The sequence below is a fragment of the Phlebotomus papatasi genome, chromosome 2 (assembly GCF_024763615.1).
Source record: "Phlebotomus papatasi isolate M1 chromosome 2, Ppap_2.1, whole genome shotgun sequence".
NCBI lineage: Eukaryota > Metazoa > Arthropoda > Insecta > Diptera > Psychodidae > Phlebotomus > Phlebotomus papatasi.
The window spans coordinates 37,503,781-37,515,956 of record NC_077223.1 but is presented as its reverse complement, the minus strand read 5'-3'; the positions used below and the strand labels follow the sequence as shown (position 1 = coordinate 37,515,956).

Here is a 12,176-nt window from a genome sequence, read left to right as displayed (position 1 = left end):
AATTTTTAAAAAAATGTTCATAGAATTTAAACAATAAAACTGAGGATATCCATTCTTTTAGTCAAGATACATCTTAATATTGCCTACGATACAGTAATGGTTAAATCCCATTTATTTCAAAAATTAATTGAAAAAATCGCCTTGTCCCACACTACCCCTGTCCCAAACCTCCCCGGTCTCCCCTATTGGCATACGGGCTTCAAAGCGAAGGTCTATCCATAGGGCTTAAGTTCTCAAATTTTTAATTAGTCAAGACTCTGGGAAACTGTGATTTAAAACTGAATATTGAGGGTAACGATCCATTATTATGGCTTTTAGACATAAGGCTTAACTCGCTTAACTTCTCTAGATTTTTATCAATCGAAAATTTTTGGAAAAATTTGACTTAGTAATGGACTTAAGGGGAATTAATCTATTCGAATTAGAAGAACAAATTAAATTGGTTGCTGTTTAGGATTTTGAGACCTTCGAAAACTAGGTTAAACCTCTAGTCTGAAGCCGGTCTTAGACTCTAAATACAGTAGACTCTCACTCAATCGGCTCTTTTTCATTCGGGTGAAAAATTTTGTTCATTTTCACGTTTAATTATGAAGCTAATTCGCTCAAATTCAAAGGCTTTGACGCCCAAATCTATTGATAAACCGGATGAAATTTTTCCCCAAATGCCCAATTGAGAGAGTCTACTGTAAGAACTAAGAACAGTGAAAATTCTTGTTATTTAGGATTTCAAGATTTTCAGGAACTGGATTAAGCCGGCTAAACCTGAAGACCGCTATGTGGCTTAACTTCTTTAATTACCTTTCAATCGAGATTTTTTGCAAAATTTTGACTCAAAATTAGATTATGGACAGATGATCCAATTAAAATATGAAAATTAAACAAAATATTGCAGGATTTTGATACCTTCTCAGGAACTGAACTACACCTCTAGTAGGGAAAACTACTCTCCCTTCGAACGTTCATGCCTTCGAATAATGTAAATTTTCTTAGAGACTTACACATTTCTATTAGAGATTAGGTAGCTTATCATCAATTATTTATAATTACGTGGTAATTATGTGTAAAGTCTCTTATGGCCTCTACACAATACTTTCCCCTAATATTGCTATAAAAATATGTTACCAATTTGTTCCTGACAGTGGGAACAAAACTGCCGAGTGCAATAAATTCTATCCCAACTTTCAGGAACAAATTTGTATAAAACGTAATCAACTCAAATTAGTAGACATTCCACCATATCAAAACGGTTCCAAAAGAAAACTCTAACAGAATTGTTACTACATTTCGTAACAAAACTGTAAAGAAAAAAAAACTTTTTTGAACAAACAAATATCATCTCTACACTGAGTGAGAGAAATCCGAAAAAGTTAAAATAACATTCCGGAAATGTTAATTTTACCCTACAGTATTGATTCAAAATCAGTGTAAATATGACCCTTTTAGGTGTATTAGGGGTTAAAATTAACCTTTTTCATGTTAATTTTACCGTTAAAAAGGTGTAAAATTAACATTAAAAAATGTTGATATATTTTTACACCTAAAAAGTGTAAAAGTTATGAGAAAAAAAAGTTAATCGCACCCTCTTTTTTTCTCAGTGTAGGTACAAATTGATTCCAAAAAAAATTGTTCCAAGGAAAACTTTTCCAATATTTTGGTCAGTGTCCAAATTTTTTACCATAGAGTCTAGTGTGAAAGCTTCTCTTCTCAAGTCAAACTGCATGGGGTTATTAATGATGAACTCACTAGAAGTCTTTGGGTAATAAAAGAAACCGGGGAAGTTAAAGAATTTGAGGAACCCTCAAGGACTCCTCTGGGAAGTCGCGAAATCCACCGGGAGCCCTATAGGAGGAACTCGTGAGAAACCCTCTGAGACCTATATTTTTGGGGAGCCGGGGGCTCAGACCATATTCAGGATTCATAAGGTGATCCCCGATCCCAAAGTCTAGGTTTTTTTTTTTAACTCTTTCGTCTCTTTTGGGACTCTGAGTACCCAAAGCAGCATATGAATGTTCTGTGAAAAATAATGTATTTTAATTATTCAGAACTGATAAAAATCCTATTCTTGTGGATGATTACAAACTACAAACTATAAGGATATTCAAATGTGAGATATTTTTTGTAAGATCTCAATTAATTCCTGAGCTTAGATATTTTTGATTAAAAAATTGTGAAATTGGTTTGCAGCATATGCTGCGGTCCGGAAAGAGTTAAAATTAATTTTAAAAGACAATCATGAGAACCGCTCTCAAGAAGGAAAGATCTTCAGATCCTGCGGACTTAAACTCTGAAGTCGCCTTCATTGCATTTCTATAGCTTTCCCTGTCTTACTAAAAGGTTGCAGATTAGGATTTGGGTGGAGTGTAGACCACGTGAGGCTTCCACTGAAGTTTGCACTTCCTGAGGCGACTCATTAGAATCCCTCTCATACTAATCCTGTATCAAAACGACCAAAACCAATTATATTATGGAAGGTCACTCTGAACCTGGTGCAATAGTGAAATCTTTGGTTCTTATATTCCCTATCTCAAGAGAGAATGTACTTTTTCTTTCTATTACTTGACTAAAATCTTCCTGAACTTTATGAATTAACCAGAAAATTGAAATTTGCGTAGGAAGCCATGAGAAAAATGATAACAAAGTTCATACCAATCTATGAAGAGGCTTCTCTCGTCTCCAGAGTTGATTATGTTATCACTCTCAAGTTCATGGATGTTTAGAGACAGCAGCTTTAAAACTTGCAATCACTTTTCACGGGCAAAATGTGCTTTTACTGCGAGAGAAAACTCCCATTCGACCTTGGTGCACGAACATTTTTTTGACGTGTGAAGTCAGCGCGCCTGCGATTGCGTGGGCGAAAACAGGACCAAAAAGAAAATCAAAATAACGCATTTTCTCCACCTTCCAAATGATTAACGAAAGGATGCAAAAATGTGTATTTCCGGAGAAAAAATTATTTACATTCTGAGATAATTTTTCGCAACTTTAGCTTTTTTTCATTCTCTAAAAAATATATAATTTACAAATTAGCCTATAAAAAAAAGTGTATGATTTTTTTTTTCTAAAGAAAAGTGTTTTGATAATTTTTGTTTCTCTTTTTAAATTATTGTAGATTGTTTAAAAATAAAGCATATTTTATGTATTTATAGTTTAGATGTCTCTCGGCGCTTTTTTGCTTATTTTTTTTTCTTTTGTCAATTATATTGGTTCTTGCGTGTAATCTCAAAACGGTCAAAAAAACAAATCTCCGAGGAATGGAGGCTGTATGAATTTTTCTGCTGTAAATTTTTTCTTTTAGAATTTCTCCTCTTCCAGTCCATGTTTGAAAAACATCAAAATTGGAACTGATTGACCATCAATTTCACGGTATTCCATAAGTGCCACCATTCCGTCGCAGTCCATTGATTCTCCTGTGAAAAATTGCAACTCCTTAAATCGCCCAATAATATCCTTCATGGCTTTGTTGATGTTATTTTTGAAGACATCCACCTGATCCGGATTCTTCTCTTGCAATTTTTCAATCAATCTAGAAACGGTGAAAAAATTAATTTAATTAATTAGATAATTAGGTGATCGAAAATGAGATATTTTAAGTGAATTGGAAAAGAAATTGTCTGAATTTCAGGTAATGAGGGAAGCATGGCAAGAGCTTCAATCATCGTTTTACAAAACATTTTACTTTAGCACGCTTATTTGGTTACTCGAACACTTAGCCAGGACTTTTTCCCTTGTATCAGTGTTGGAGGCGTAGGTCGTGCTATAAAATCAAGAGGGAAATGGTGAGGATTACCCCGAAGCTACTTACTTCTTCATGTAATCCTTGAGGTAGGCTGTGTAGGATTTCTTGTCACTGAAGCCAGTTTCGCACAAGCGATGATTCAGCACCACGTCGACGCCACTCTCAACAGCTTCATCTGTACCCTCATCAGCCTCCTCGGCGGAAGGATTGGCTCCGTCGAGTTGGATATCTCCTGCTTTTCTCTGGATGAGGGTACCAGTCACCTCATAAATCACCTCATCCACCAGTTTCATTCTGTATGTGTCCGAGAACATCTCGTCACCTGCAACAGACGCATTATTCTCAATACAATCACCCCTGGAAATCATCCCAAAAATGCCACATATGTGATTCATCAAGTGACGTTGCTCCCGGACAAACATAACCTCACTTTCGCACTGAAATCCCCAAAATCACCAATAAATCACATTTATTCCCATTGCTAACCATCCCATGAGCTCACTTTCACTGAAAACACACCGCAATTGTGAGAAATCTCCCGGGAAATTGAGAAAAAGAGGTAGACTTGAAAAATATGCAACCCAAACGTCAGACCTCAAACTTGACCCACTAAAATTTTCCATCGATTTCTCACACTATTCCCCACAATTTATCACCACAAATTCTATTTTAATCAAATCACTGGATATATAAGCAAAGATTTTACCTGTAATGATATCCTTATAAATCCTCATTTTGGAAGATGGAGCTAAAATCTAATCCACGCGTTCAGCCTGCACGGAGTGTGAAATGAAAAGAACGACAATGGCCGCCGGAAGTTACACTGACATTTCTCTGACACGCCAAAGATAATCCCACCAGCGCCACCTACCAGAAATTTTAGGCAAATTCTCAAAGAGTGTTCAGTAGGAATTTAGAGTCTGCTCGAGGTGGATAGAGAGACAATTTTTAGGCAGAATTTCTGTGTTGTGAAACAATGTCCCGATCATCTCCTCACAATTATGGGGAATATAGTAAGTTGGATTGGGTACCAATCACCATGACCCTGGTGGAATACCCAAAAGGTGATATAATAGGTGAATTGCTTGCGTGGTTGAGTTTAGCACCGATGGCAATTCTGGCTGGTTTTGTAACGTTAATCCTCTTCCGGAGGGATTTGCACACAGTTAGTATACCACCCTCTAGTCATCATCCCAAAACACTGCAATATTTACCCGTCTTCCTCTATTTCAGATATCGTTCTTCCTGGGAATTGTGCAAAATGAATTTCTCAACAAGGTCCTAAAACACACAATCCAAGAACCTCGTCCACTCCTAAGACCACATCCGTACACAGAATACGGAATGCCATCGAGTCACTCCCAGTTTATGTGCTTCTTCTCAACCTATATACTATTATTTGTTTTAATAAGGTAAGCACTAGCGGGGAAGATTCGACGAGCACAACATAACCTCACATTTTCTAGCCGGATCGAAATTTGAGATTTCCCTTTTTTTGTAAATTGCAGACTGCATCACATGAACAACAATTCTCCAATGGAGAGAGCAATGCGAATACTTGTTCTTGCCGTCTGTTGGTTAGCAACAGTTCTAGTCTGCTTCGGTCGCATTTACTTGCAATACCATTCGGCAGCACAAGTGTACGTGGGTGCCGCTGTTGGCATTTGCACAGGAGCCCTCTGGTTCACACTGATACATTTCTTCCTGTCACCCTACTTCCCACGCATTGTATCATGGTAAGTACGACTAGTGAAAGTGAAATAACTTTATGGAATGCTTGAACTTGTAAAATCAGTGGTATCTATGCCCTGAAAAATGGTTTTGGTATAAAGAAAAGGGTCACGGTCCAAATCCCGGAAAGGCTAAAATCCTGAAAGAACCCTAAAATCCAAAACAAAAGGTCAAAATTCCGAAAAATCATAATCCGGAATGGGTTCTTGAAATCCCGAGCGCCAAAATTAAGAAAAACCAAAATCCGGAATATTCAAAATCACGGAAAGTCGATATCATGAAAAATCAAAATTAAGAATGAGTCAAAATTCTGAAAAGTTCAAATCGAGGTTCATCCTGAACATACCAAAATCCCAAAAGCCAAAATTCTGAAAAGAAAAAAATCCTGAATGGGTCATAATCCGTACGCCAAAATCCCAAATGGGTTGAAATCCCGAATAGCCAAAATTTCAAATGCCTCAATATTCCGAAAAGATCAAATCGTGGAAATACCAAATTGAAAAATCCCGAATGGGTCTTAATTACGAAAGCCAAAGTCCTTAAAGCCGAAATCCGAGCGTCAAAATTAAGGAAAACCAAAATCCCGAATGTTCAAAATCACGGAAAGTCGAAATCACGAAAAATCAAAAATTTCGATTCGGTCAAAATCCCGAAAAGTTCAAATCGAAGTTCAAATCCTGAAAATACCAAAGTCCTGAACGCCAAAATTAAGGAAAACCAAAATCCGGAATGTTCAAAATCACGGAAAGTCAATATCATGAAAAATCAAAATTAAGAATGGGTCACAATCCGGAAAAGTTCAAATCGAGGTTCATTCTGAAAATACCAAAGTCCCGAACGTCAAAATTCCGAGAAGAAAAAAATCCCGAGTGGGTCATAATCCCAACGCCAAAAACCCAAAATGGGTTGAAATCCCGAATAGCCAAATTTTCAAATGCGTCAATATTCCGAAAAGATCAAATCGTGGAAATACCAAATTGAAAAATCCCGAATGGGTCTTAATTACGAAAGCCAAAGTCCTTAAAGCCGAAATCCGAGCGTCAAAATTAAGGAAAACCAAAATCCCGAATGTTCAAAATCACGGAAACTCGAAATCACGAAAAATCAAAAATTTCGATTCGGTCAAAATCCCGAAAAGTTCAAATCGAAGTTCAAATCCTGAAAATACCAAAGTCCTGAACGCCAAAATTCCGAAAAGAAAAAATCATGAATGGGTCATAATTCCGAAAGCCAGAGTCCTCAAAACCAAAATTCCGAACACCAAAGTCCCAAATGGGTCGAAATCCTAAATCCTGAAAAGGTCAAAATTTTGAACGCCAAATTTTCGAAAAGTCCAAATCCCGAATAGGTCGAAATATTGAAAAGTCAAAATTCCGAAAGGCCAAAATCCCGAAAGCCAAGTAGGTCGGAATCTTCGAGATTTTGGCCGGTACCAGAAGAAGGTTATCAGCCATACAACCAGTTTTTCCGATAATCGGAATCTTTTGTGACCGATAAGGCAAGATTGAACGGACAGTTGTGGTATACCTACGGACGAAAGGTCCAGTAAGACACCTTCTGTGCCTTATCCGGAAAGGGAAAATATCTTATAATTGCAGTATTTAATTGAGAGTCTCACTTATGAAATTGTAAGACCCCTGTATTCGTGTTTGATCTATGCAAATTCAAAAGTTCAGGATTTTTTTTAAAAACGAATACTTATAGCTCTGGCACACCTTTTAGATCACGAAAATTTCACGCAGTCGAAATTCGAATCCCAGTCTTTCTCACATGCTTTGCATATGTCTATCTCATTCTTTCACTTTCTTCTCCTTCTTTTAAACATCCAAACTAATTCAATTTAACTCAGTCGAATTTGGAGCGCGAAAGAATAAAATAGACACATGCAAACATGCAGAGCGTATTAGAAAGAGAAGGATGCGAATTTTGATTTCGTGAAATTTTCCTGACCTAAAAGGTGTGTCGGAGTCATTAGGGCTCCGGCACACCTTTTAAACCAAGAAAATTTCATGAAATCAAAATTCACATCACTTTTTTTCTCACAGGTTTTGCATACTATCTCATTCTTTCGAACTCAAATTTAGATTGAACTAAATTTAAATTGGTCTGATGTTTAAATGAAGAAGAAGAATCCGCAAGAGCGGGATAGACATTATGCAAAACGTTTGAGAAAGAAAGATGTGTGAATTTCGATTACATGAAATTTTCCTGATCTAAAAGTTGTGCCGGAATCATTAGTTCCAGTTCCAATTGAGGGGTTAGTGTTTTTATGAACTCTAACTAATAGCTTCCGAGAACGATTGTGTTTGAGAATGCATCCTGGAGATGCTTGGGATACTGGCTGAGGTATTCTAGAAAAGTCGTAAAGATTTTTTGAGGATCGCTAATTCATCATTTTGATTTCCTTTTGATTTATTTAAAGTTTTCTTTTTTATCATCGTCCAATGTTTATTAAAGAAATGCAACAAATTGAGCACTATTTTGATTAAAATGATTAGTAAAAATGAAATTTGGTAAGTATAATGCCTATTTAAAACGGAAATCATAAATCGTAAATGCCTAGAAATAATGAAATATTCTTGGTTAAAGAAAAATTTAAAAAAGTCATTTTAACAAAACTTCGGTTTTGTTTAATTGTTTTAATGAAATCAAAATTCACATCCTTTTCTTTCTCAAACATTTTACATACAGTTTATCTCATTCTTTTGCTCTCTAAATTCGATTGAGCTAAATTGAATTTGTCTTGACGTTTAAAAGAAGAAGATCAGTACCAAAGCGTGAGATAAACATACGCAAACCGTGTGAGAAAGGTATTCGAATTTCGACTTCATGAAATTTTCCTGATCTAAAAAGGTGTACCGAAGCCATTACAGACCATTTTGAATTATTTATGAGTCTATCAGTTTAGATTTGAAAAATTTCATACAGTCGAAATTCACATCTATTTCTTTCTCAAACGTTTTGTATATTTCTGTTTAATTCTTTCTAACTCTTCTTCTGCTTTTGAATATTGCAAAAAAATTGATTTAGTTCAATCGAATTTCAAGTGCAAAAGATGCATATAAAAACATTTGAGAAAGTGATGCGCATTTTGATTTTATGACATTTTCTTGATCTGAAAGTCGTGTCAGAGGCTGTACAGTACAGACCAATTTGATTTTTTACTGGCCAATTTAATAAATTACTGACCAAAAAACTTTATACCGTTTTTTTTTGTTTTTTTTTTAATTTCTAAAAGGTGTCATATTTTTTTAATCTAGGTTTAGCGTCTATAAGTGTAATATTTTCTGAATCGTTTAATCTACTTCTACAAATTTTCGTGACATCCGAATCAGAAATTACTGAGTGGACCAAAATTTACACATATTCAGCGAGAATGAGGTACTTTGACCAGAGACATTGGTATTGTCTGTCATCCTAGAATTTCTTCCAGATTTAAGAAAATAAAATAAAATGATACAAAAGTATTTTGCTAAGAGCATTTTTTCTTTTTTTTATCTACATGCAATTAAATATTTTTTGCCATGAAATATTTTAGTGCTATCGCTTTTTCTGATTCGTTAAAACCCTTTAATGCTTTCAAGGTCTAGCCAATCAGAGAAGACCATGGGCCCTAAATATTTAATGGGATTTAACATTATTTGATTACATGTAATTAAAGATAACGTTAAAGATTTTTCTCAATGTAATAAACAAACATTTCCGTTATAAATCGGAGTTTTTTTTCGATTTTTATTACTCATTATGTTTTTAATGCTATATATTTTCTATAAATAATTGGTATTTGATTTTTTATTTACCCTTGCCAAGGTTTTATTTAGACGTGGCTTATTAATGACACAAGCAAGAATACTTATTTTTATATCCTGTATTAATTTTTTGCTAATGCGTTTTTTTTTTTAAATTTCTCTGAATATACGTGAATCTTAAGTACACTGAGAAAAAAGAGGGTGCGATTAACTTTTTTTCCTCATAACTTTAACACTTTTTAGGTGTAAAAATATATCAACTTTTTTAATGTTAATTTTTCACCTTTTTAAGGGTAAAATTAACATGAAAAAGGGTAACCAAAACCCCCAATACACCTAAAAAGGGTAATATTTACACCAATTTTGAATCAATACTGTAGGGTAAAATTAATATTTCCGGAATGTTATTTTAACTTTTTCGGATTTCTCTCAGTATTAAATTGCAATTGGTTATATTTTGCTCGTTTTTTTTTTAATTTTTAGATATTTATTAATTAATAAAAAAAAGAAAATATTCTCTATAAACATAATTGTATGAAACTGCTCAACCAAGCCTCTCCTCCGATCTTACGTATTTCCAGTAATTTGGTCAGTAATTCGGTCTAGGCTCCAGATATAGGTATATAACTATTAATCTAAAACTGGTCAGAAAATAATTCAAAATATTCAATATTGCCTCCGGCACATCTTTTAGATCGGTAAAGATTAATAAAATCAAAATTCGCGTCCCTGTCTCAAAAGATTCTCGCTTAAGTCTATAACACTCTTATCAAAGAGAAGAAGAAGAGTGCGAAAAACTAGAATAGACGTATTCAGAACCTTTGAGAAAGAAAGGGATGTAAATTTTGACTTTATGAAATTTTCCTGATCTAAAAGGTATGCCGGAGCCATACAAAATTAAATATTGATAATGACAAGATTTATAACTTCCACATTTTTATTTTGCCAATAATATTCGCTACAGATCGGAAGTCGATATTTCTTACCAATTGGGTTCTACTACTTAGTTCAATATTGATTTTTTTTAATTCCTTATATTTTAAGTATTTACTTGAGTTTAGGTATAATTGAAATAAGGATTTATGATCAATATTATAAATTTTTAGTAATTTTTACTAAACATTTTGACTGACTTGACTTGAGAAACAATAATGAGAACAGTTTCCAGCGCCACTCGTGGGAGAAAAGCATGCCCTCTTGCGGAGAAAAGATTGTTCGTGTTTTTGAAATATATCGATATTTGTTTGTTTTCAGTTGACAATGAAAATATTTGTGTGTAAAAAAAGCCAATAAAATAAAAAATTACAGTGTAAACATTAAAAATTTATCAATCAATATCTCATTCATTGCAAACGACTACGCAGCCATGCGGCGTGTGCAACAAATGCAGATAGTCTACTTGTTGACCTAACAGATGAAATATCAGCAAAATATATAATATTTAAACTTAATTTTAAAATAAACTTTGCGAGTTATTGGGGGTCACCTAGGGGAAGGCTTTCAAGCTACGTACACTTCATATTTTTCTCCACTGAGAGAAAAAAGGGGGTGCGATTAACTTTTTTCCTTCGTAACTTTAACACTTTTTAGGTGTAAAAATATATCAACATTTTTTAATGTTATTTTACACCTTTTCAAGTGTAAAATTAACATGAAAGAAGGGTAACTTTAACCCCTAATACACATAAAAAGCATAATATTTACACCGATTTCAGATCAATAATGCAGGGTAAAATTAACATTTCCGGAATGTTATTTTAACTTTTTCGCATTTCTCTCAGTGTCGGAATTGCATCTAGATCCTGAATATCAGAAATCCTTGATTATTTTTTTTATTGTGTTTTCTGTTGCAGGAAACTCTCTGAATTCCTTCTGCTGAGAGACACAACACTCATACCCAATGTACTCTGGTTTGAGTACACAGTCACAAGGCAAGAAGCACGTGCGAGGTCTCGAAAGTTAATCAGCATGAAATCACAGTGACATCGTTGGCTCTATCGATAATGGAGAGTGAGTAGCAATTTCTTTCCCTAAATATTCTGGCTGTTTTTTTTTTGTTTTGGGATTAAGCAACACAAATAACTGATATGACACAGTAATAAATAAAAAAGAATAAGTTAGATAAGGTTTTATCAGGTTAGGAAAAAAACAATACTAATGTACTCAACATCGCAATTGTTTTCATAATTTTCTTTTTTTATATAATGAAATAGTAAGAAATAATAATAATGTAATAAGAATTTTTCTTAAGGAATATTTAACACTTGTCAGTTTTTTTTTAATGTAAATTTTAGCTATTTATTGAGATAGAAAAAAAATTAGAAGAAGGAACAAAAGGCATATATAGTAAGTTAAAAATTAACATTTGTGCACAAAGCGTTCACACCGAAAGAGTCTGACTTTTAAATACATCGCGAAATAGTTTATCTTCAAAATAAAAAGAATATATTTCGTAATTTATTTCTTTAAATATAAAAAGAGGAAAAAATTAGCTTTTTACAATTAAACGGAAACACAATAAAATTAAATAGATTGAAATGAGGTCTAGTAATTATATATTCAAATTAAATCTTAAATATTTCGCAATTTGCAGGCATGTTTAACTATTAGGATCTTATTTTATAAACAAAAAAAATGTGATGGAGTTTCAGATATTATTTAATAAATTAACAAAATACTTAGATGATTAATTGTTTAATGCTTTGTAAATTGTTTAATTTACACCGGGGCTAAAACACTATTGAATTTGAAAAAAAAAGAAAATTTTTAGCCAAGACACACACCAATCACTCCAAGAATTGTAGCAAATTTTTAATTTCTTTCAATGCATTTTTTATTTAGTTTTTAATGTTTTGGTTGGTGTAGGGTAAATGTCCTAATTCAAAACCATTTCCAAACGCTTTAACTTTGACAGAAGATTCAACACATTAAGTTCATATTTTTTCTGAAGAGAATTACAT

The 12,176-nt window shown here is 33.7% G+C and overlaps 2 protein-coding genes across 2 annotated transcripts; one reads left to right on the top strand and one right to left on the bottom strand.

Moving 5' to 3' along the window:
- Nucleotides 1–3,067: 3,067 nt before the first annotated feature.
- LOC129804077 (translationally-controlled tumor protein homolog) lies at nt 3,068–4,572 on the bottom strand. The gene is made up of 3 exons (XM_055851108.1): nt 4,443–4,572; nt 3,803–4,058; nt 3,068–3,523 (listed from the first exon to the last, which is right to left on the bottom strand). Exons 1-3 carry the CDS (start codon nt 4,468–4,470, stop codon nt 3,292–3,294), a joined length of 516 nt encoding a protein of 171 aa, XP_055707083.1. The 5' UTR covers nt 4,471–4,572; the 3' UTR covers nt 3,068–3,291.
- A 49-nt stretch (nt 4,573–4,621) lies between these two features.
- Nucleotides 4,622–11,891, top strand: LOC129804076 (dolichyldiphosphatase 1-like). Its single transcript, XM_055851106.1, has 4 exons — nt 4,622–4,901; nt 4,970–5,148; nt 5,245–5,472; nt 11,070–11,891. The coding sequence occupies exons 1-4, from the start codon at nt 4,713–4,715 to the stop codon at nt 11,197–11,199; spliced, it is 726 nt and encodes a 241-aa protein (XP_055707081.1). The 5' UTR covers nt 4,622–4,712; the 3' UTR covers nt 11,200–11,891.
- The last annotated feature ends 285 nt before the right edge of the window (nt 11,892–12,176 follow it).